Below are 23,344 nucleotides of genomic sequence, written 5' to 3' on the forward strand. Positions count from 1 at the left end.
TCACCCCCAACAATATTAATAGCATTTCTTTTTTCCTGTGTTTTGTTTTTAGGGTAATGGGGGATGGCAGGATGCTACGACTCCATCCTCTGTGATCTCCCCTACAGAAGGCCCTGGTAGTGTGCACTCTGATACCTCGAACTGATCTCCTCATTGACACGGCCCCTTCTCAAGCTGTGGATAACCAATCACAGAACTACAAAACCACAGACTGACCAATCAGAGACACAGAATAAACTCTCACAGCTAATCCAGAAACATCCTAATGGAATCATCCACAGTGCTTTTCCACAGTGTTTTGGAAGCTGGACATTTCTTAGCCGTAACATCAGTCCACTGCAGTTTTTACTAACGATCTCTCCAATCATATTAAACCAATGTTTCTTTTATGATTTAAAGTGTTCAAGTTCAAACTGTTATTTGTTTTAATTACTGGTCATAACCCCTCTCCATTGTTCTAACCGACTGTCGGCAAAGCTTTAGTGCAGGAATACAACTGATACTTACAAAGGTATGTTCATATGATGCTAACCGATGCATTTAACAGGGCTAAATGCTATAGAAGGCAGCTTGGGGAATTCATTTCTGATTTTTTATTTTTTTATTTTGTATTAATGTCACACCTAGCAATGACCTTAACAAGTCCACCTACAAAAGGCAATCCACTCCATTTTGGGGGGTGATTTTTAAATGCCTGGCAATTTATGTCTTTTTTTAAAAACACAAAACGTTATCAATATTCAGTTCACTACAATTATTGAAGAAAGGGTAGAAGACTTTAAAAGGAAATATGGGTCATCTTGTTGGATGCTTTTCTGGCAATTTTTCATTCAAAAACATTCTTGTATATGACATAGCTTGAGAGTATTTATACATCTCACAAATAAATACTCAGCTTTATTACCTCATTGAAACTCATAGAAAACCAATAGATTTAAAACATTTCTTTAGCTTATAGTGCTCTCACTGACTACCTCTCAACAAAATCACCACCACCGCTTTTTGTCTATTACTTTCTGGCATTCTTTTTTTTTTTTTTGTCTTTTTAAAAATACTTTTTTACTTTTGTTAGTTTGGATTGGTTCCATCTTGTAAGAAATTTGCTCTCTCTGTCTCTCGCTCTTTATGTAATCTAATGTATATTTTAACCTTCTAAGAAAACTGTTGTAAATACTGAAGAACATTTTGAATGTTGCTCATCTTGTTACTAATTCATGCAAAAAAGAAATAAAAAATTAATAAATAAAAACCCATGATTAAAAAAAAAGAAAACCTGTAATGCATAGAGGTTTCAGTATTCAGAATTGTACATTTCAAACCCTGTGTGACAGGGTTCCAACTTTCTTTCTCTTTTTTTTTTTTTTTTTTTTTTTTTTTTTTGTATCGTATGTGATTCTGAAACTGATAAAAAAAAAAAAAAAGTCATACAAAATTTATTTGTGACAGTGGTTCTAATGTATTAAAGATGTTTCGTGTTTCTTTCTAACCAGACTACACCCTGGACTGAAAAGTCTTCCTTGTGGTAGTTATGTGTAATTTCAAACATGAATAAACGGTTTTCCTTTCATGACAGTTTTGATATTGCCTTGTTTGTTTTAATTGCACTTGAAGTGATGATGCTAATAATAATAATATAATGTAAACAGATTGAAATTGATTAAAGTTATTACATTGGTTTACATACTTAAGTATTACTTACATTAGCACAAATGTTACTTTTTATATGAAAACAACTGTACTTCTGTTATATGCATACACATGTATATCCATGCACATATCAAAAAACAAGGTCTTGTTCATTTGCATGAATACCTCTTCATGCCAATTTCAACAAAGTGAAAGATTTATTCTCCTCCAACGCGCATGTATCAAATCAAGCACACACGCCGAACTAAACACAACACCCCATTTTGCTAACGCGTAAGTGCTTGTGTCACATTACTTAGACAATCATACGCCAATATCTTAAATGCATTAGTACACGTCTATGCAAACCACACATGCGCATGACAAAGCTTCTAAGAAGAATTGACAGTCCCCACATAGAAAGCATGGTTCCCCCTGCAGGCTTGTTCTCTGTCAAAGAGAAAGAGAGGGATTTTAGCATAGTGAGGGCTGCTGGGGCCAAATGAATTATTTGGTTTGATAGGGATCCATGGAACAGCTTGTGAGAAGCTATTCCATGTGGCATGGCGACATGTGACAAGATTGCATTAATAGTACTAATTGTTGCCTGAGCCCTTTGACAAATGCAACTAAATTAATAGCTTCCTTTAATTGGCCTGTTTGTGAATTCGCACTCCAGCCAAAATCCTTTTTATTTTAACAAATAAACAGGATGTGATCTCTAGACAATGAGTCAAGCTTGAGCTTCCGATGGGAGTCTGGCTTTGTAGAGAATGGATAAAGGCTAAAAGGAAAAAAGCTGAAAAATGGAACACATCCAGTGCTTTTTTTTTTTTTTTAATAATAAATAATAGTGACAGTTTGGGATGATGTGGTGATGAGGCCTAGTGGTGTACACATTCCATAGAGTATGTGGCCGTATTCAAAGAGAACGCTTTCCACTCTTCCATTTGTCTTGTTGTCGACAGACTCAAGTGCATGGAGCACGTCAGAAACTGAACGCGCATCTATATACTGTATTCAGTGTAGAGAGCGTCAGTGATTATAATGGGTTCTATTTTCTTTTGGTGCGACGTGACGCTCATATCCAATGTAGGCGAATGTCAGCCATTTAGCGACTGAGTGCCAGTGGGCAGAGCATATGGTGCAATGATGCATAACTTTTCGTCGATGTCTTGCACTGGAGGCAGTCAAATGCAAATATATTTGCTTGTGTGGCGTCACAGATCCCGGATCACAGATCAAACATCCACCTTATTTTTAGAATAAGAACAAGTGCAGCCATTTTACTCTTATGCCGTTTCCTAACCAGATGCGGGGCCTCATTTATGAAATGTTGCGTTGAAACCATCCTACATTTGATCTTATGATCATTCCTCCAATGTGCGATTATGATCATAGACAGTAAAAGAAATGGACACAGCGACCCCATAGACTTCAACGGAGAAAAGTTAAGTCAATTAGAAGCACTCACTTCCTGATGGCTGAGCGTACTACGCAGACTCAAACTGAGCTTGACGACGTAGATGTGACTTGAGCAACCTGTCTGACAGTTGTAAGTCTTCTAGTAGCTGTGCCAAGAGAAATCTGAATCATTCCCTTCCGAATCTTGCAGAGACGGAGAGCGTGAGTAGGAGCTGTCCATGAGTTAGGAGCAGGAGCAACTTTATGACTCTCTATGGGCTTCTCCTTTGACTTTATCGGACTTTATGCCTCCACGTCCCACCGATTGCCTGCAAGCTTCTCCTCCTGTCTATACGGTAATTTCTCTACTGTGCGACAGAGAGTCGCGTGGTTATGGCGCAATCGTTAGCCTATTTTTATGAAAACGTCTTCTACAGGGCATAAGATACAAGGTAATGGAGCCTTTTATACATTGTCGTGTTTCTTTAGAAATAAACAATGGACAAATGTCTTTAAACACCTCAGATGTAAAGTTATTCACTGTCAAAGTGATGCCAAAATTAATGGGAGTCAATGGAATGCTAAAAGCAGGTGATGGCTTGCTAGCCAATGGCGGCCCCCAGGGAAGGTACGCTTTCCGGGTGCTGGATTACCCCCTTGATTACGATCTGCTTACGTATGATATCACTTGTTTTTGATTCTTCTTTGTCTGTGCTTTGATCAGGAAATTAAGTACTCTTTCAGAAGATGCCTAATAGCGCCCTCTACCGTATAACAGTGAAAACTCAGGAAGATGGAAATTTCCGTCAATGGCGGGGAAGCATTGTCTCACAAATGACGTAAATTTCCGTCAGTGGCAGGGGAGAGTTAAATCTATAAATCGCAAATGATCTTGATATTGTGCTCAGCTAATTGGCCTTGTAAACGCCGCCTAAGCTTATCGCACGCATAAATAGCGAATGTGTTGAGTAAATTTGGCCCGAGAGTGTGGATTGGTTAGTAGTGGGGCCTAAATGGACCAAAATAGCCAATAATAACGGTAGCCTGGATGCCAGTCAAACTTAGCCCCGCCCACAACATTTGAGGTCGGGAAGTTCGGTCTTGACTTGATCCGTTGTGGAGCAACTATGCTCGAACCAGAGCTGTTCGGATCAATCAAATTGTCAGGGTGGGCTTTATACGATGATGGACAGATGATCAACATCGCTTGGGTTGAATTAGTTTACAACAAAGATGACTGCCGCTGGAGAATTGAGATGTGTAGAAATGAATGAAGAACATACGTCACTTACTCCGTTGCTCTGATTGGTTGTAGGTCTATCCAATTGAGTGCAGATGCATTGTCTTTCCTGGTTCGGTTGAAACATGCCCCTTAATCACAGCCCAATGGAGCAGTATCAGACTCATATTCTGACTAGAATCTGAGTATGACGACGTCAGGCTATAATAACAGATTTTCTCACCCTAAATCAATGGTAAAATATGCACACCAGATAATAGAGCAACAATGCAGTGCAAATACTGACTTTCCCAAGACAACTTCATATTAGCAGACAAAAGATAGAACCATTACCAAGCTCGGTGTAAGGTCATGCACTGCAGTTAATGTGCCACTTTAAACCTAGTAGTGCTTACTTAGACTAGGAGTTTTACAGCACTTTCTGTTCTGACTAATGACCTGATTGGCTTTGCGAGCAGAAAAAGATATAATGGTTCAAAGGGAAGAATGTCTATTGCTGGAAGACACAGGACTAATCATTTTGCCATGAGAAATTACACACTCTTTTTTGATTATTTCACCACCAAAATGATCGGAAACTGTTTTCGGAAGCTTGTCAAACCATCTGCAAATATCAGCCTAGTTTCAAGTCATCGTCATCTTTCCTTTATTTATCTTTTTTTTTTCTTGGATGGCCGGGAGTGAGGCACAGCGATAAACAGTTTGACCTTCAAATCTTGTTGCAGGTAAACCTATTTAGCATTGCCTCAGTCAACTGCTCCCGGTGGTCAGTACCTCTAGTAATTAGAGGGGCAGCGCAAATCATATACAGACCTTGAATAATGAAAGCCAATTTAAACAATTCCCCCTCTGATCCTACTGGAATGATTTACCTGCCAATGTGGGCCTTCAATAGCCTCATTTGTTGCATTTGTGTTTTTGTATATTAATGTAATGTGGGCGCTGAGAGGGGTTTGACTGCTAAGAGAGGGTGTGTGTGTCTGTGTGCGCTCATTTAAAGGGAAAAATGTGTTTTTATCCTGACTGAAAGCTGAGTATTATGGAAGCCTGTTTCTGCCTCAAGAGGAAAAAAAGGGTAATTGCGACATTATTTCTTGTAATTGCGAGTTTATATCTACCATTTGGCAATTTCATTTCTCATCATTTTGAATTTATATTTGGCAATTTCATTTCTCATCATTTTGAATTTATAATTTGCAATGTGACCATATCAGAGGATGTGAATTTAAGGGTGTTCACATTTGTAGCTCAGCTCTCTCAAAAGAAAATGACACATTTAGTCCTCGTTCACGCTGTCATTTTTAACCGAACCTAAAGATTAAAAAAAGGCTTTTATGACATGTATTTTGCTGCAAAACTTGTCGAACTATGTGCTGGGCTAAATGTGCTTACTGTATGTGTATAAATATGATGGTATGGAGCTGAGAACTTGTGAAGAGCTTATAAAATGTGTAAAAGTGTCAAAACAGCGGCAGGAATCCTTCTGTCACACACAAACGAAGATCTGCTGCGAGGAGACGCGGTTCTGATGCCTGTATCGAAATGTGATGTGCAACATCGCAAATGGTTGCTTCTCAATAATCAAATTGATGCTTAAGTTATGACAACATGTGTTTTTCCATTGCTCATCAAAATATTTTTTTTTTAAAGTCAGTTTAATGCAATTTAAGTTGAAATGACTTAAACATCCAAGTTCATTGTACTTGATTTCAAATTACTTGATTGTAATTTAAGGCAGCAACTATTTTTTTAAAGTGCTCATTTCCTCGCTTCCCCAGCCTTCAGCCCGTGACCCGGAAACAGATCGAACTCAGCCATTTGAAGGGCATCTTAATTCTCTAATTACACCGCGAGGAGGTGAGTAATGGGGAGCGAGGACGCTTCCTGAGGAGTCATGAGGGAGGATACAACTGTATTAATACACAATCTGTAATACCCTTATTATTAAGGGGGTGGAGCTAAGATGGGAGGAAAGGAAAGGAAACGAGGTTGCACAAATTATAAATGAGTGTAAAGTTTAAAGTGTAACCGGTCCTGCTCGACCCTCTCCAAGCGGGATTCAAACTGGGGTCTCCAGCGAGGGAGGCGGGGGCGCTAACAAGAGCGCTAAAGAAAGGAGCCTCTAGCGTGCCTCTTGAGGCCAGCGGAGTGAGGTTTACATGCACAGCTCTTACTGGCCTACGTCCGTACAGTCACCCTAGGGCTGTAGTCAAGACCACCTCTGTCGAGTCCAAGACAAGTCCAAGACCAGGACTAGTCGAGTCCAAGTCAAGACCGAGTCCAAAGAGGTTCGAGTCCGAGTCAAGACCGAGTCCAAAAAGGTTCGAGTCCGAGTCAAGACCGAGTCCAGGACAGGAAAAAAAAAGTCTGCTAAAAAATATAGGCTAGCCTATAGAAATTAAATCATTATGTAATAATGAAATAATGAATAATTTTAATTTTATTTAAAATAATTGACTAATTCAAAGAACAACAAAAAAATAATAATTATATAGCCTAGGCCTAACACATTCGTTTCGACTGTCTGATCAGCCTTACATTCTGTTCCTGTCAATCATACACGCGATGTCAACCAATTAAACTGCATGAGGGAAGACCGCGACAACTCACAGACACACACACACACACACACACACAAGAGATGCGGATAAACCGCGGCTCGGGCGGATGACGTGACGAAAAATAATATTTTAATTAAATTCGGGCGGGTGGCGGCTGAAGCAATCAAATGAAAAAAGTTTGCCACTAAGCAAACCTGCAAGTTATGAGCTGGGTTATTTTGTTTCGATATTAGCTAAATTTTAAAACAGCCAGTCATTGCGCCTACCACTCGTGGAATAGGCAAAGAAAGAAAGGTAAGAAAAAAAGTCGGAAAACTTTGCCCATTAATTAGATGTGCAAGGCAAGCAGGCTAGTTTTCGGGTTGTTATGGACAATTAAAAATGTGAATATTCACGTTGCACTAGCGGTGGACTTTCAGCGAGTTTATTTAAACATTTATTTTTTAAAGAGCCGTTTGTGAGTCAAAAGAGCCGGCTCTTTCAGTGAGCTGAGTGAAACGAACCGGCTCACGAAAAAGAGCCGAAATACTTATTAGGTGGCCAGTGTTTCACTTTCCCTCCAATAATATATTGTTTTAATATCGCGGCGACGTAGGCCTATGTGTGATTACTGGGAACATAATAAAGAAACCTGGACTCGGTCGAGACCAAAAGCCATATTTGGCAAGACCAGTGGCCGAGACCGAGACAAGTCCGAGTCCGAATACCAGCGAGTCCGAGACAAGTCCGAGACCATAGAAAAGCGGTCTCGAGTCCGGACTCGAGTCCAAGACCGGACTCGAGTACTACAGCCCTAAGTCACCCCCCTAAACCTCACACCCATCCAGGTCACGGCACCAAAATGTTGCTGTTCCTACTCGACCTGCTCCAAGCGGGATTCAAAACGGGGTCGCTGGCGTGGGAGGCAAGCACGCTAAAAAGGACGCTAAAGACCGCGGTCTCTAGTGTCAGTCGCTAACGAGCCTCTTAAGGCCAGGGGAGTGAGGTTTTCGTACTGGCCTATGTTCTTTACAGAAGCACCCTATGACGAGAAAAGCAGGTATGCTTGAGCATTCTGTCTTTTAAAGTGATCGCATCTTGTGACAGCATGTCCTGTTTTTGGTTCATTCACATGTCTTTGGTCCGTGTTGCGTTCATATTTCATTCGAACTGCACCAGAGTTTGTTTGAAAGCAGACCAATACACATCTTTTCAGCGGTCTCAGTCTACTTGTTTGGTGTGCACCAGGTTTCAGATGTCTGCTTTCACACTTATTCAAATGAACCGCACTAACAGAGTAATCGCACCATTGTTTGTTTTAATCTAACCAAACATGCTAAATCTCACAATGAAATTTTATATCTCATAATGTGACTGTTTTCACAATGTCTCATGCAGTGCTTCTCTCTTTCAAGTGTGGCTTTGGCTTTGTTTCTCGTAATTGAGACTTTATATTTTACAATAGTTTTGAAACATGACTTTGTATCTTGCACTTGTAATTTCATTTTTTACTTTTACTTTTTGCCATTTGCCATACTTCTCAAACTAGAAAAAAAAAATTTTTTTGATGAAAGATTATGAGGACACATTCATTTACAAAAAAAAAAACAAAGATGTGCACAGATAAATCATTTATAATATTGCGACATTCCATTAAAAATAAGAATTGACAATTTTGAATTCATGGTGATTTTAAAGCAGTGCAATAGCTTATTAAGCATAATGAATGGTGCAGATCTTTACAATGTGATTGTTACATGACTGCACTTACAAAAACATTACTGCAGCTTATGGATAGTGTTCAACTTCACCCGTGTTGGAATTTTGAGAACTGTGATGTAAGTTGTGGTGTCTGAAATATGCTGTCAAAAAAGATAAGATGTGATTTAAAAGGCTGCAAAAATCAAAGACATCAGTTTTTTATCCCCACCCAGTCAGCCCTCTGCCAAAATAAAACAAAATTCACACTTCATAACAACTATTGAGACTTCATTGTGAGTTGTCAGCATCCTCGGTCTGAGCATCACTCTTCCTCACCGTCTTCCGTCTCTCCTCCCCTCCAAACACTCGGCTGTAAAGGTGAGGACTTAATTGAACCTGGTTTGGAGGTGACTGCAGAAGCCGGCCACACTCGCAGCAATTAACTGAAATGTCAGCCGCTTCTAATTCAAGTTATTCTGTCTGTCTGTGGTGGAAAGGGCTTCCTCCATGGGTCATTGGCTACCAATTTAAAATGGAAATTGACATCCATTTATTCCCATTTTCGCTGCAGACTCCTCCAAAATGAACCATGCCTTTTAACCCAACCGAGAAGATGGAAAAGTAGATCGCAAGAGTCCTTTTTTATTTTTTCTATTTTGCACTACTTTGAATAATGGATAATGCCGCAGTAATACAGCAAACAAAAGCAATAGGGAGAACATCATAATTCTCTGGTCCTCCATAACTGGCTAAATGTGTTTAAATCAGCAGAATCAACCAAAGGACCTTTAATGTAAGGGAAATTACATTTGTTAAAGACAATGTCTATTAGGATTGTCTCTAAGGTTCATTAAAGACAACATTTCCCCTGTAAAATTTAGCACGAAAAGCATGCATCATTAAATATGGAAATCCTGAATTTTATTAGCAATCTGCTAGATCTGAGCTGACGCCAATTAAATTAAAAGAAGATATCATTTATTAAGCTAGAGTTCATATTCTGTTAAATATGAAATGTAATTTTCTTCTCGTATTGATTAATTGCTACTGGTGCATTGTTCAAAGACCCATGTAACATTTCAGCGAAAGGACATTGTTTATTCATTAAAATTTTAAACCATCCTTTTAGCTCGATGCTCCATCCATCTAGTTGCTCCTCAGCTAGAAATAAAATGTCTGTAATTTAAAACTATAAATTAAAAAATACATTTGAAAGTGTAAAAAGAAAAAGCAAACCTCCTATTTTTCATTAGAGGGCTTTAATATTTCATTCACTCCACTGATGCTATTTTTTCTCATCTACTTCTCTCTTTCACAAACCCACACATATTTAATCAGTCAACATTTTTTTTTTTTTAAACGGGCAGCCATCTGATATTAACATCTAAAAGAATATAAAGATAGCATTCAAATAGAAAACAGTTCTTTTAATTTGTAAAAATATTTCGCAATATTACTGGTTTTACTGCAGTTTTGCAGCCCTAGTGAGCGTAAGAGACTTTTTTCAAAAACATTAAAATGTTGTAATGCTTCCAAACTTTTGACAGGTACCGTAAAACATAGCTATTGACCAATCAGCAACAAATATTTGACATTGATCTGTTATTGATTACTGTAATCGATTACTCTGACTTTGTCTCAGAGCAAGGTGTTTATTTCTTCATTTTTTTCATCCGGCTATTTTGTCGAGTCTGGACAGATCGAGCGGATCTTTGACAGGTGCTGATTCACCTCTCGTACCATTTCATTGAACTATAAAAACATCAACAGCAATATGACACACAGGACACTAGTCAGACTTCCCACTTGCCCACATGTAAGTATTCCACACACAATTTTCCAGAAGCTACCCTGCAGCCTGAGGAAGGGGACGGGGAGGGCGAACAGAGTGGAGATGTGTTGATTGGTACTTGTTAAAGTATGATGTATGGCCCTCTCGGAGAGTACAGCTATCTGGAAGTCATTACAGTGGTCTCTCTTATTCTCCAACCAAAGTGAACTCTACATTTTAAAGGAGAATGTCCAGCTCTTTAATATCTGAATATAAATGGAGTGGTTATTTTAGAATGAGTGTGTGATTTATGACAGATACTTTGTCAAATTAAGTATACTTTGGGGTTGGGAGTTCGACTGAGCTCTGAAGTTTGCCGCTGTGGTTCAATTCACACTTTGTTCACAGTTGTAGCATGTCACCGTTTGATTAATGTGACGGAGGACATCCGGGCTGCTGGATAAGAAGGATAGGTTATGATCCCTGAGTTTCTATCATGGTTGAATGTTTAATATGATCATATTTGGGTGGTGTGTAGCTACAGACACATGGACACACGTGGTTCCGGAAAGCATTATCCGAAGAAGACTATGTAGAAGGGGTCATCCTTGAGTTATCATTTTACCCTTGATCAAGGACAGTTAACCAAAAAACACCCTCATGTCGTTCCTAACCTGTATGAATGTCTTCTGTGGAACACAATAACTGTAGCCTACTGGTTGCTCTTCAAACATTATATAGATCATATATATATATATATATATATATATATATATATATATATATATATATATATATATATATATATATATATATGAAGAGTTCAGATGTAAAAGCCTCTAAGTGCCATCTGAAATTTTCTTCTAGAATGATCATTTTTATCAAGCTCATATATTTAAGTTCAGTAATTTCACTTAAATGACAATTAATAGGTAATTTTCATTGCCATTTAAGTGAAATTACTGGACTTAAATATACGAGCTTGATAAAAATGATCATTCTAGAAGAAAATTTCAGATGGCACTTCATATATATATATAGGCCTATATATATATATAAAAGTGACGTGTAACGGTTCATGTATTCATCCCGAACCAATGAGCTCATTGCTTCTGCCTAAACGAAGACCTGAAGTGGGACGGTCACATTTGCTCTATTGCAAAAAAGGCCCAGCAGAGGTTGTACTTCCTTCTAGCTAAAACAATACAACCTGCCACAAGTGCTGCTGATGCAGTTCTGCAGTCACTGAGTCTGTTCTCTGCACTTCATTAACGTAACTTACTCGAGTTACATTTCAATCTAATCCTCATGTAAAGCTATATCAAATGGGTTAAGATGATTTGAAATATAGAGCACAAGTTGTATGGAAGACTTTTATGCTTGTTTTTGCGTCTTGAAGAACCTTGAAAGATTCTGCCCCCATTTATTGTAATTACAAAAGAGCAACCTGTTCAATTCTTGAAACTGTCTATTTTCATACTTAAGTTTTGTGTGCATTGTTTCTTTAACCTCTTGTTTCTGCAAGGTTTCTAATGAGGTGCTATTCAATGGCGATACAGTATGAAATTCCTCAGGCTTTGGTTCTGTGGTGATAAATAAAGATTCGACTGATGTATTTTTCAGGTGTGTTTTAGGCATTCACAGCTTCAAAATAAAGACTGCAATACAAATAGTTATGGAACACTTGCTAATGTCCACACAATTATCGTGAAGTTCTCTTTTGAGAATCCAATTAAAACTTTTGAGCTCTGAAACACCACGTTTTGTTTTCTTCACGCTTATGTAAATAGCTGGACTAATTATCACATGCCACAGTGCCCCTTCTCTAAACGCAACATTTTCAACAAAACCCTTCAACAACAATCCAGTATCTCTCACCTCCAACCTTGAGCTATCCTACATGCTATAAGGCTGCAGACGTCGTGTGAGGGAGAGGAGATAGTGTACACCGTTCATGGGGACTTATCTGTGAGTTTTGGGCATTGGCAGATCTGTGAAGACTGGTGACAGTAGACAGGTGTTCCCTTTACCTCTCAACACAGGGTTGTCAGGCAGCATAGCAATGCTTTTGTGCTCTTAAAGTGCAGTGACATCACAGACACATCACTGAATCTGACTTTTCCCCCTTTCTATCTCAATTTTGCCCTATATTTGCTTTCTCAGCAATGATTAGTTGACACCAAAATGAAAATTCTGTCATTATTTACTAAACCTCGTTTCAAACTTATGCTAGTATTTTTCCATGGAACGCACACACACACGCACACACACACACACGCACACACACACACACACACACACACACACACACACACACACACACACACACACACACACACACACACACACACACACACACACACACACACACACACACACACACACACACACACACACACACACACACACACTCTGTTTGTTTACCTGTTATTGAGCACATTACATGGTATATAATTCCACTATAATAAATATACTGCTGGGCAACGATTAATCGTGATTAATTGCATCTAAAATAAAAGTTTGTGTTTACATAATATATGTGTGTGTACTGTGTATAATTATTTTGTATATATAAATACACACATATGAATCTATATATTTAAGAAATATTTGCATGTATTTACTGTATATATATTTATACGTATATATATTTTATAAACAAATAACAATTAAAAAAATAAATAAAATAAAATTATATATATACAGTGCAATGCATAAGTGAATACACCCATGCTAAAGTTGACTAAAAAGAGGAATAAAAAATCATATTTTGGAAATTGAACTTAATGCCTTAATTTAAAAAATTAGGAAAAATCCAACCTTTAAGGACACCAATTTTCTTTGTGAATGAATAATGTATCGTAAATAAATAAATGTTCTTCCTTAAAATACATGGTGCATAAGTGAGTACACCCCTATGTTAAATTCCCATAGAGGCAGGCAGATTTTTATTTTTAAGTATTTTTTTTTTAATTTTTTTTAGGATACTATGCATCCTGATAAAGTTCCCTTGGCCTTTGGAATTAAAATAGCCCCACATCATCACATAGCCTTCACCATACCTAGAGATTGGCATGGTTTTATTTCAGTTAGCCTAAAAGCTAGTTTGATTTGCATTGAGAGATGATCTTATGGAAAGTACCCCATGCCAATCTCTAGGTATGGTGAAGGCTATGTGATGATGTGGGGCTATTTTAATTCCAAAGGCCAAGGGAACTTTATCAGGATGCATAGTATCCTAAAAAAAAATTAAAAAAAATACTTAAAAATAAAAATCTGCCTGCCTCTATGGGAATTTAACATGGGGTGTACTCACTTATGCACCATGTATTTTAAGGAAGAACATTTATTTATTTACGATACATTATTCATTCACAAAGAAAATTGGTGTCCTTAAAGGTTGGATTTTTCCTAATTTTTTAAATTAAGGCATTAAGTTCAATTTCCAAAATATGATTTTTTATTCCTCTTTTTAGTCAACTTTAGCATGGGTGTATTCACTTATGCATTGCACTGTATATGTGTGTATATATATATATATATATATATATATATATATATATATATATATATATATATATATATATATATACATATACATATACATATACATATACATATACATATACATATACATATACATATACATATAGTTCACAGTGGTGACATTATGTCAAGCTGCCTCCAAAATATAGTACTTATGGTGCAGAGCTGATGTCATAACAGCACAGACTTAAATTTGCACAGACATTGTGGAATGAGCGAGTAATTTTCATTTTTAGGTGAATTATCCCTATTATCAAATCTATCATTCTATCAATTTATTCCCTTTCCTAACTAAATGAGGACACTGACATTTATTGTACTAGGAGTGTCTGCATGGCAATATAGTGTTTCTCAAAATTTGGCATGTTTTCATATTTTGTAATAAAGAGATATTGGTGGTAGGATCCGTAGATTTGCTTTCCGAATTCCCCTTGCGCTTCATTTATATTTCATATTTTGTGTTTCACGTGGAATTAACAGCTGTGATTTGTTTTTGCCATCTGTAAGCTATTACTTGGACTTTATTTGGCTTTGTAACGATGGCGTGTTTTCGTCTTTGCATCTCTCTCGACAGGCGAAGCAGATCTCTGACAGGTGCTGAGGCTTTTGCTCAGGAGACTTGGAGAGTTGAGTTACTACTGCATTATTCAACTGAGCTTGGATAAACAAACAAGGCTCCTCCGCCAAACAATGCGCTCTAACAAGGCAATACTGTGTAGTACAGGCCCCTGTGCTATATACTGTACTCACAATTTTCATTTAAAAAAGTCCTCCCTTCTCTGTAGATATCACTGAAAGTCCTCCTCCCCCCTCATCCCCATCTTTCCCCACATCCTGGCTTCTCTGGCTTTGGTCACACTGCACCCAATTTGTTTTTTAAATCCGATCTCTAGGACTGGCTGTCCACACTGTCATTTTGCAAGTGATTAAATCCAATCTGTTTGTTCAGACTGTGTCGCTTATATCTGGTATATCTACATGGGTTGCCATAATGACTTAAGCTCAGCATGGTGCTAAGAGACTCAAACAACATATGAGAGTATCTGTCACTGTGGAAAGAGAAGATGGAAAATTTGCATCATGAATGGAAAGCTTGCAAGGTGCATGCAACAACATAAGATAGAAGCTGTATTTTACATATTCATAAGTCTGTCCACCTTGTTTTTTTAAATGCAGAAATAAACTATTTCCAGTGAAATACAAGTAAATAACTAGTAACAAAAGGCAGTAAACTGTAAAACTATTTGCACTGTATTTATGATTACAATAAGAAACTAAAATAATACAATAACAAATTCTAGTCTGCAACATCAACCAGCATAACAGACTGTTTTTATACAGACTAGTATCAGAATATAGTTGTCAGTCTTCTATTTGAGTGCTTAATATGGTTACGGTTGTAAATCATTCGGTTATTTACTAAAGTAACAACAACCGCATTCTATTTTCAATATGGAAGTAAGATATTCATACGACCTCACTTGCACAATACCGTAAGATTTTTGCTAAATCGTACATATTTTACGAGTTGCCCAATTCGTATGAATTCTTACGAATGACCTACCCCTGACCCCGCCCCTAAACCATGGGGTTTAGACAAATCGTAGAAGAAAAAGTAAACTGTATCACCATTTGCACTTCAAACTAGTGTTTATGGTCACAGTAATAAACTATATGAAGAGTTCAGATGCAAAAGCCTCTAAGTGCCATCTGAAAATTTCTTCTAGAATGGTCATTTTTATCAAGCTCGTATATTTAAGTTCAGTAATTTCACTTAAATGGCAATGAAAATGACCTATTAATTGCCATTTAAGTGAAATTACTGAACTTAAATATACGAGCTTGATAAAAATGATCATTCTAGAAGAAAATTTCAGATGGCACTTAGAGGCTTTTGCATCTGAACTCTTCATATGTAACTTTAAACTTTTGAGTTACTTCCGGAGGAACATTGCTTTGGTCATTCGTGAGTTTTGCTTCTGCTCTTCTACTCTGCGCGGATGAATCTGATGGTTTGAGGTGCACACTGTACCTATGCATGAATAGATAATCTCCTTCAGTGTGAATATCACTAGCGACATCAAAACTCCCCCAATAATGAAAAATAGCCATATGTCTTATGGTCATAGGCTTGAGGACGTATGAGCGGGGAAACAAGGAAGCATCAATTTGAGTATTGAGAAGAAACTCTCTTATGTGATGGCGTATTCATCCTTCACTCACATAAGATCACAGCAAAAGCAAACTCCATTGATCCAATAAATTCCCAATGGACAAAATCCCTGCCCAACATTTTTTCTTGTTCGAGAAGCCATTTCACTCAGATATAGGCTGCGTCAAAAATGTAAGACATAGGTCAGTAGAACAAAAAAACAAGATCTAAAGACAAGATTATTTTTAATTCTTTTAACTTAAGGGTCGCATTTTTGGAACACAGTCATGGGGAATGGTCAAACACTTCTGTCTAGTTCATGTTTACATGGAAATACAATAAAAAGTAAATAAATAAATAAATAAATATGTTCTGTGTGTGTACGGCACCCAAAACTTTCTTTAAAAATGCATTGACCTTGCTTTTTTTATTCCACCTTAAGTCTTACAGCTATTTGAAAACTGTTTGTATGTTACTGTGTGTTACTGTGCACTTTGAGAGTCAAACCTGTTATATGGTTCTCAATCTCAAACACTGACTGTGTAGGGACCTACTTTAAATCTGATTTATACTTTCTTATTTATGAATGTGTTTTGGTTCTTATTTGTAAACATCCAATCCTCTGTCTTTTTACTGCAAACAACTAAACAGATTTGAGACTAATAAAAAGATTTTGCTTGAAGAAAGCCTTTTTTTTTTCTCCTTCCTTGTTCATCTCTCTTACTCCTCCCCGTAGTCATCAGGTAGCAATTTCACCTCCTTCTAATACCATCTTAGTGATACTTGTCCTCTTCAGTGGCTCATTTGTTCACTCTCTCTCCTTCTTCAGTGACCTTCTCTTTTTCCTCTTCCTTCGTTCCGCTTTTCTCCTTCTACCTGACATCCCCGCTTACAGAGCGCTGGTCTAGTTTTCACCATAATAACTTAACACTTCAGATCGCATTAGTCTGTGTCCCCACAACAAGGCAGCATGACCTACGAAGTCAAAGAGCACACTCTTCCGTTTGCCTGTAGTAGCTATTTATCAAGACAACCCAGGGCTTGCTATGATTCAGCCCAGAATAAATCCAGATGAGAGCCTAGAACGGTGACCTGTAGCTGCAGTTCCTCTGCAAATGTCACATGATCACATGTAAACCACAAAGCTGAGCATTTAGGTGGAATGTAGTTTGGATGTTTTTAGATAATTTTGAATTCTTTTATATATAGAAACAAGACAAGCAGCAGATGTATTTTACATTTTTCATTTTTCAAAATGTTTTTTTGTTTTGTTTTTTTTTGTCTTGAGAACATTAAATATGTGTTACTGTACTATGCAGTTTCAGCTTGATTTGTCCAATACAAAAACAAAAAACATTTGTGTAACCCACCCAAAAAACTTGATTTGCGCCCTTTCTATTTATAATAAAAAATACTTACAATAAATGTTTTACTTTTATTTTAAATAATATTGTAGTGTTGACATTCGTCAAGCCATCCAGCCCTGTAACCCAAGCTCAGTCATTAAACTTTGTTGTTGTAGAAATAAATATCTAACAAATAATTATGTTCAAGCTTGGGAAAATATAAGAAATGAGAATTTGTTCCAAAATTAGCTAGCCCCTACTGCTTAACTTAGGCGACCCTATTCCGTGTTTGATTTTTGTTACATTTTATTTATTTTTTCATTTAATACACACTACCATTCAAAAGTTTGGGGTCAGTAGGATTTTTTTTTTAATTGATAAATTAATACTTTTATTTAGCAAGGGCACATTTTGATCAAAAGTGACAGTAAAGACAAATAAATGCTGTTATTATGAACTTTTAATTATGTGTAATTATGGTTTCTAATAAATTACATTTTATGATAATAATAATAATGCCAAGTTAAAAAAAAAAGGCAAGTTAATAATATTCTAATGTAATAATATCAGTGTTACTGTTTTTACTGTATGATTGATCAAATAAATGTAGCATTTGTGAGCATAAGAGGGCACTACTTTCAAAAACAGAAAAAAAAAAAAACCTTACCAACGCAACACTTTTGCCATGCAAGGTGTACAAATGAGGAGAGTATCGTAGTGGATAATTATTTTGGATGACTGAATGACAGAGAGAGAATGAGATAATAAGGAGAAGCCCAACACCTACAAGAAAAAGAGAGAAAAAAACGAGAAAGACACATGGAGAGAAGCATCTTAGGCTCAGCTGCTGCCGAACCCTGAGGAAGTCATTACAGGACCTGTGACCTCACTGGTGCAGTCCCTCCGACAGGCCACCCACTGGCATGATGTCATACTTCACATGTCAGGCCTCATCAGCACTCTGCTGGCCATTGGAGACGATCGAGCAGCAAGGCACAAACCAGGAGGACGCCATTATGACAAAGACAATGTGTTAATATCAAACACGCTGCAACTGACAACAGCAGCTTTACTCTGGCCCCGAGACACAATGTGTCAGAATCTAAACACTGTGTGAGACAAAGTGCTGGGATTTTATCAAGTCATTTTTTTTATAGCTGGCACATGCATTGTGTGTAAAGGTATACACCAATCAAGGTCCAATTGATAAAAAATACTTCTATTTCAGTATAAGAATATCATAAAATTTACGAAACATTAAAGGCATGTAAAAAACACAGGAATAATATTTGTGAAGTTATCATGAGTTCACTGATCAGTACTTGTGGGAGAAGTCTCGACTCCTACAAAATATTCACTGACTCACTTCACTGCCCACTTCTCTCTCTTTTTTTTTACTCTATCTTGCTTTCTCCCTCTAAATCCTCTCCTATGTGATCTGATACACATGTCTACATGTGACTGCCAGGCTCCCAAGGGTAATGGAGTGGGGTCCAGGGTCTGCCAGCCCTGAATCCAATATTTAAACTCATTTGTAGTCAATGTCACCACCCCTGCATGTGCAGCGGTGCAGAGCAGCAGGAAAACCCTAGAACCAGTGCTACTTACTTCAGCTTCAGTTTAGAGCAACAGACACACATTGTACAGCACATAATGCATGCTAAAGTGTAACATTAAATTTATATTTAGTTAAATTTATATTTTGTAACATTAAATTTATATTTTTATAATAAGTAAATTAAATTTACTTATTTTATCTTTGGTGCTTAATTGATAGCCTGTTGCAAATGCTATCAATACGTTTTACGCTGCGTTTTGCCCAGAATAAAATAGATAATAGCAGAAAAAAGGATGCAATAAATTAATTTATAATGATTTAACCTAAATAATCTAAAGCATTTATTGAAGATTAGCTGAATAACTGGCTTTGGGCCGACATATTTGGTTCCCTTTCAAGGGAACTCGTGTTGCGTCGAGATGACACTGTGGGAACGCTCTGCGTGATTTGCGTGACGTCATGGTCAGCTTCTGTGTCTTCAGCAAGCGCTCTGTGTGAAACTGTCTATTTATTGTTGTTTGTCCACAAGCATATTATATATCTAGACAGGAAAATAATGGCGAGCAAACAGCATTTTGGATCATGTGTTCCTCCCTGCCCTCGCTTCATTACGAATGGGGACACACGCGGTTTATGTGTTTTGTTTGGGAGTGGAGCATGCACGGTCAGCTCTAGTAAAAGGGTGCTGACAGTGTTCATTCATTAAATCCCAACGTGTAACATATGCACTGTCGAGAGTTTTAGCTCTGCTCCTTCTTCTCGAGGGAAGAAAGTCAATAAAGATTCTGTGGGCTGTTGTTGTGCCGAATTTCGACCCCCGCCAAATTATTACCCCCCTAGCATTTGTAGGTTTAGGATTAGTTGAGAGGGAGGGCTTAGGATTAGGGGTGGTGTTAGGATTAGGCAATCAGGTACTGACTTCAACAAGGGTTCAATGAGGGGGGTAATAATTTGGCAGGGGGTCGAAATTCGGCACAACAACGGGACTGCATAAGAGTCTAGTGGCTCGGATCTTGTGTTTGCCGAGGCAGCGCGTAGATTATGGGTCTGCATCTCTGCAATAAGAATCTAATGGCTCAGATTGTGCATTTGCCAAGGCAGCGCGCAGATTATTTGTCTGCATCTCTCCAATAAGAATCTATTGGCTCAGATCTCGCGTTTGCCGAGGCAACGTGTAGATAATGGGTCCGCTATATATATGCGCAGGTAACTGAGCAGACGGGATACTCCATTTCTCTCTTTCTCTTATGATTGTGCCAAATATATCTCAACAGAAGCAGAACGTCTGCTCCTGAGCCCCCACTAAAGGACTGGGGGTCGGGTTGGCGCTCTCAACCGCAGCCTTCAAGGGGTAAGACGGAACTTAGGGCCATCATTATTTTTAAGAAGGCTGTGGGGAAAAGGTCCTGATGCCCGAGGGGTCAGGCCAATGAGGGCAGTCTCCTCCAGAGTAAAGCGGTTAACACCTCATTATATTGTACCCCCTGCCCTTCTGTGCCTTCACGGGACCGTTATGCTAACCCTGCCACCTCGTGTGTTTCGGGGCGCAGCGGTCTCCGGCGAGAAAATATCTCAGGGTACACCCGGAAACGTAGTGGTCCTGGGATGCCTGCCCCCTCCAAGGAGGGTCCCAGAGCAGTCATCTTGGTCGTTCCCTGCCGGTTCGCCGTTACAGGGTGTCGTGCTGATTGCGCAGCAAAAAAACAGAAGCCAGTCTCGAGAGGCTGATACCTCTAGGCTGCGTCCCATTTTGGTTCTGTCAAATGCCAAAAAGTGTGTGCTTTCTCCACTACATAAGACCACTTTTCTAGGTGTGGTTTGCAGGCATACCTCTCACCTGCACGCATAGAGTACATCCTGTCGGCTGTGAAAAGAATAAAGCTAGGCCAGTCACTCACTGTGAAACAGTTTCAGAGACTGTGGGGTCTGATGGCAGCAGTGTCCAACATGATACCTTTTGGCCTGTTGTACATAAGATCCTTGCAGTGGTTGCTCAGGACCAAAGGGTTTTCCCTGAGGGGCAACCCCTTTCACATGATCAGGGTCACACGGCGATGCTTACATGCCCTAGTTATGTGGAAGAAGCCTTGGTTCTTGTCCCAGGGTGTCACGAAATGCACACTAACAGGTAAGATCCAAGTGCAGTTTATTAAGGGTAATCCGTAATCGTAATCCAGGCAGGGAAAAGGTCAAAGTCCATACAAAGCAGTCCAAAACGAGAAACAAACAAGAAACAAACGTAAACAGAACTCCGAAGTGCAGGGTGACATTATACAAGGACTCCATGACAATGACTGAACAGATAAATACACAGATACTAACAAGGTGAGTGGGAACAGCTGAGTGCAATGATCAATGATAAGACAGACAAGGATGATGGGAAATGCTGTTCATGAGTGGATGTAACAGTGTGGGGAAAAGACCTCAAGTGGACACCCAGGGAACACCAACCAGACACTGTGACACAGGGTCCTGTACTGGGAGCTCATTGACGTCGCTTGACGCTTACGACAGATGCTTCCCTCACGGGCTGGGGAGCGATCATGGATGGCCTGATTGTTCTACTTCCGGGAGTTCTGGAGAACAGAGTTATGGAAGTGTGGGTTTGGCCTCTGAGGGGCCCCAACTCATAGTCTCTCAACTGAGGTTGTTGAGGCCACGATCACTCCAGAGCTCCCTGCACAGGAAACAAACCGGTTTCCTCCGTGGTGTGTTGGAGCAGGAGGAGTACGGCGGCTGTGTAGCCTTGTATTAGTGGTATCCCTACAAGAGGTGTGTGATGCGGCGGGCTGTTCCTTTTCGCACACACTCGTCGGGTTTACAACCTAGTTTTGGGCTTCACTCCTGGGTCCCAGGTGATTCTGTCTTTGTTGTGCTCGCCTGATTTCACACAAGACAGACACTGGTCACTATGGTGGTGTTGGTATAGACGTTCCCACAGCGTCATATCGACGCAATGCGAGTTCCCTTGAAAGGGAATGCCTCGGTTATGACTGTAACCTCGGTTCCCCTGTAACCTCGGAACAAGACTTTGCGTCACCTTGCCATACTTCCGGCGTGCCTGTGATCGACTTGCTTCGACCTATCAGAAGTTGACTATGTTTGGTCTGGGTGCGCTTTATAGCTTCCTGCCATGACGTCATCCGCCTATACACCATTGGACTGATTTCACAAGTGCTTCACAACGCAATCACGCAGCGCGTTCCCACAGCGTCATCTCGGTTCTTCAATATATGCTAGTATTAATGTTGCATTTCCGGGGTTCTCAGAAGTTGAAGTCGTCATAGATGGGTAAACCTCTATAGTGGAAGTATAGTAAATGGCGTACCAGGAGGACTTGCTAAGAGATCTCCATGAAGGTGAGGTGGGGCCTGATGCAGTTGAAGAGTTACGTCGGATCACGGATTTGTTTCTCCAGGCAACCGAGGAGACGGCCAGAGCAATTGGCCATTCTATGGCAGCCAGTGGCATCAGACTTCTGAGGGCAGGCACCTCCAGAGTGGTATGGTTTACACCTCAGCATACAGTGCCCATTCCTCCTCAGTGCCCTCAGGATGCCATTCTGCTAATTCCACTACTCTCAACGCTTTGGGCACAGCGGTTTCCAGCAAGGTTATGCCTTAGTGTCTGCCACAAGACATTGAGTCACTAGGACGCTCGCATCCTCCAAAGAGGATACTAGAGCAGTCAGTTTTGTTGTTCTCTGACGATTCGCTTTAGGGCACAGAGGTGACTAATCAGATTACACCAGGGGCCAGTGTCGAGAAACTGGTTCCCTTAGTAGACCATCTGGCAGCATGGGAGCTTCTGCCAAATGTATCACAATGGGTCCTGCAGGCTGTAGAAAGAGGCTACAGAATCCAATTTGGGTCTCGGCCACCTCGATTCAACTGGTTCTGTTCACAGTGGTAGACCTTGAGCAGGCTCTGGTAGACCTCAGTGGTAGACCTCAAAGAAGGATTGGGGGTTGCCTCTGATTTTAGATCTGCGCCATCTGGATCATTCAGTTCAAAATGTTGGCTTTGAAGCAGATCATGACTAAAATCAGATCCAAGGACTTTATCACCCTGCACTTTCACAAAAGACGATTGGCTAATCTTAGCTCAATCCAAACAAATGGTGGTTTGGCATCGAGATGTCGTTCTCGCCAACATGAAAGAGTTGGGGTTAAGGCTTAATGCCAAGAAGAGTGTCCTTTTTCCAACATAGAGGACCATTTTTCTCGATGTGGTGTGAATGGAGACTTCACCCCGAGGAGGTGGAGCTCATATGGAGGGTGTTCAGTCAGGCAGAAGTGGAGTAGTTTGTGTCTTAATACACAACACACTGTCTGCTCTGGTTCTCACTCACTCATCTAGCCCTGTTCTGGCCGTCACAAATGTGGTTCATGAATTCACTGACTCTTTCTCGCCCTGCGTTGTTGTGTGTGTGCATATAGGTGTGGTCGCTGATCACTTCTG

At 39.4% G+C, this 23,344-nt stretch overlaps 2 protein-coding genes across 9 annotated transcripts in view; one reads left to right on the forward strand and one right to left on the reverse strand.

The window, feature by feature from the left end:
• pbx3b (pre-B-cell leukemia homeobox 3b) overlaps nt 1-1,567 on the forward strand; it is an 86,064-nt gene extending 84,497 nt beyond the window's left edge. For all 8 annotated transcript variants that reach the window (XM_084087681.1, XM_084087678.1, XM_084087682.1 and 5 more), the window contains one exon: nt 53-1,567. Coding sequence is in view for 4 of the 8 variants with exons in the window: in XM_084087678.1 (XP_083943804.1) it covers nt 53-145 (93 nt within the window). In the remaining 4 variants the exon portion in view is untranslated. The remainder of the gene's footprint in view (nt 1-52) is intronic.
• LOC311065815 (DLA class I histocompatibility antigen, A9/A9 alpha chain-like) overlaps nt 1-23,344 on the reverse strand; it is a 484,454-nt gene that overhangs the window by 368,192 nt on the left and 92,918 nt on the right. The gene's annotated exons all lie outside the window — the stretch shown is intronic.

This window comes from Abramis brama, assembly GCF_963993115.1.
Source record: "Abramis brama genome assembly, chromosome: 16".
NCBI lineage: Eukaryota > Metazoa > Chordata > Actinopteri > Cypriniformes > Leuciscidae > Abramis > Abramis brama.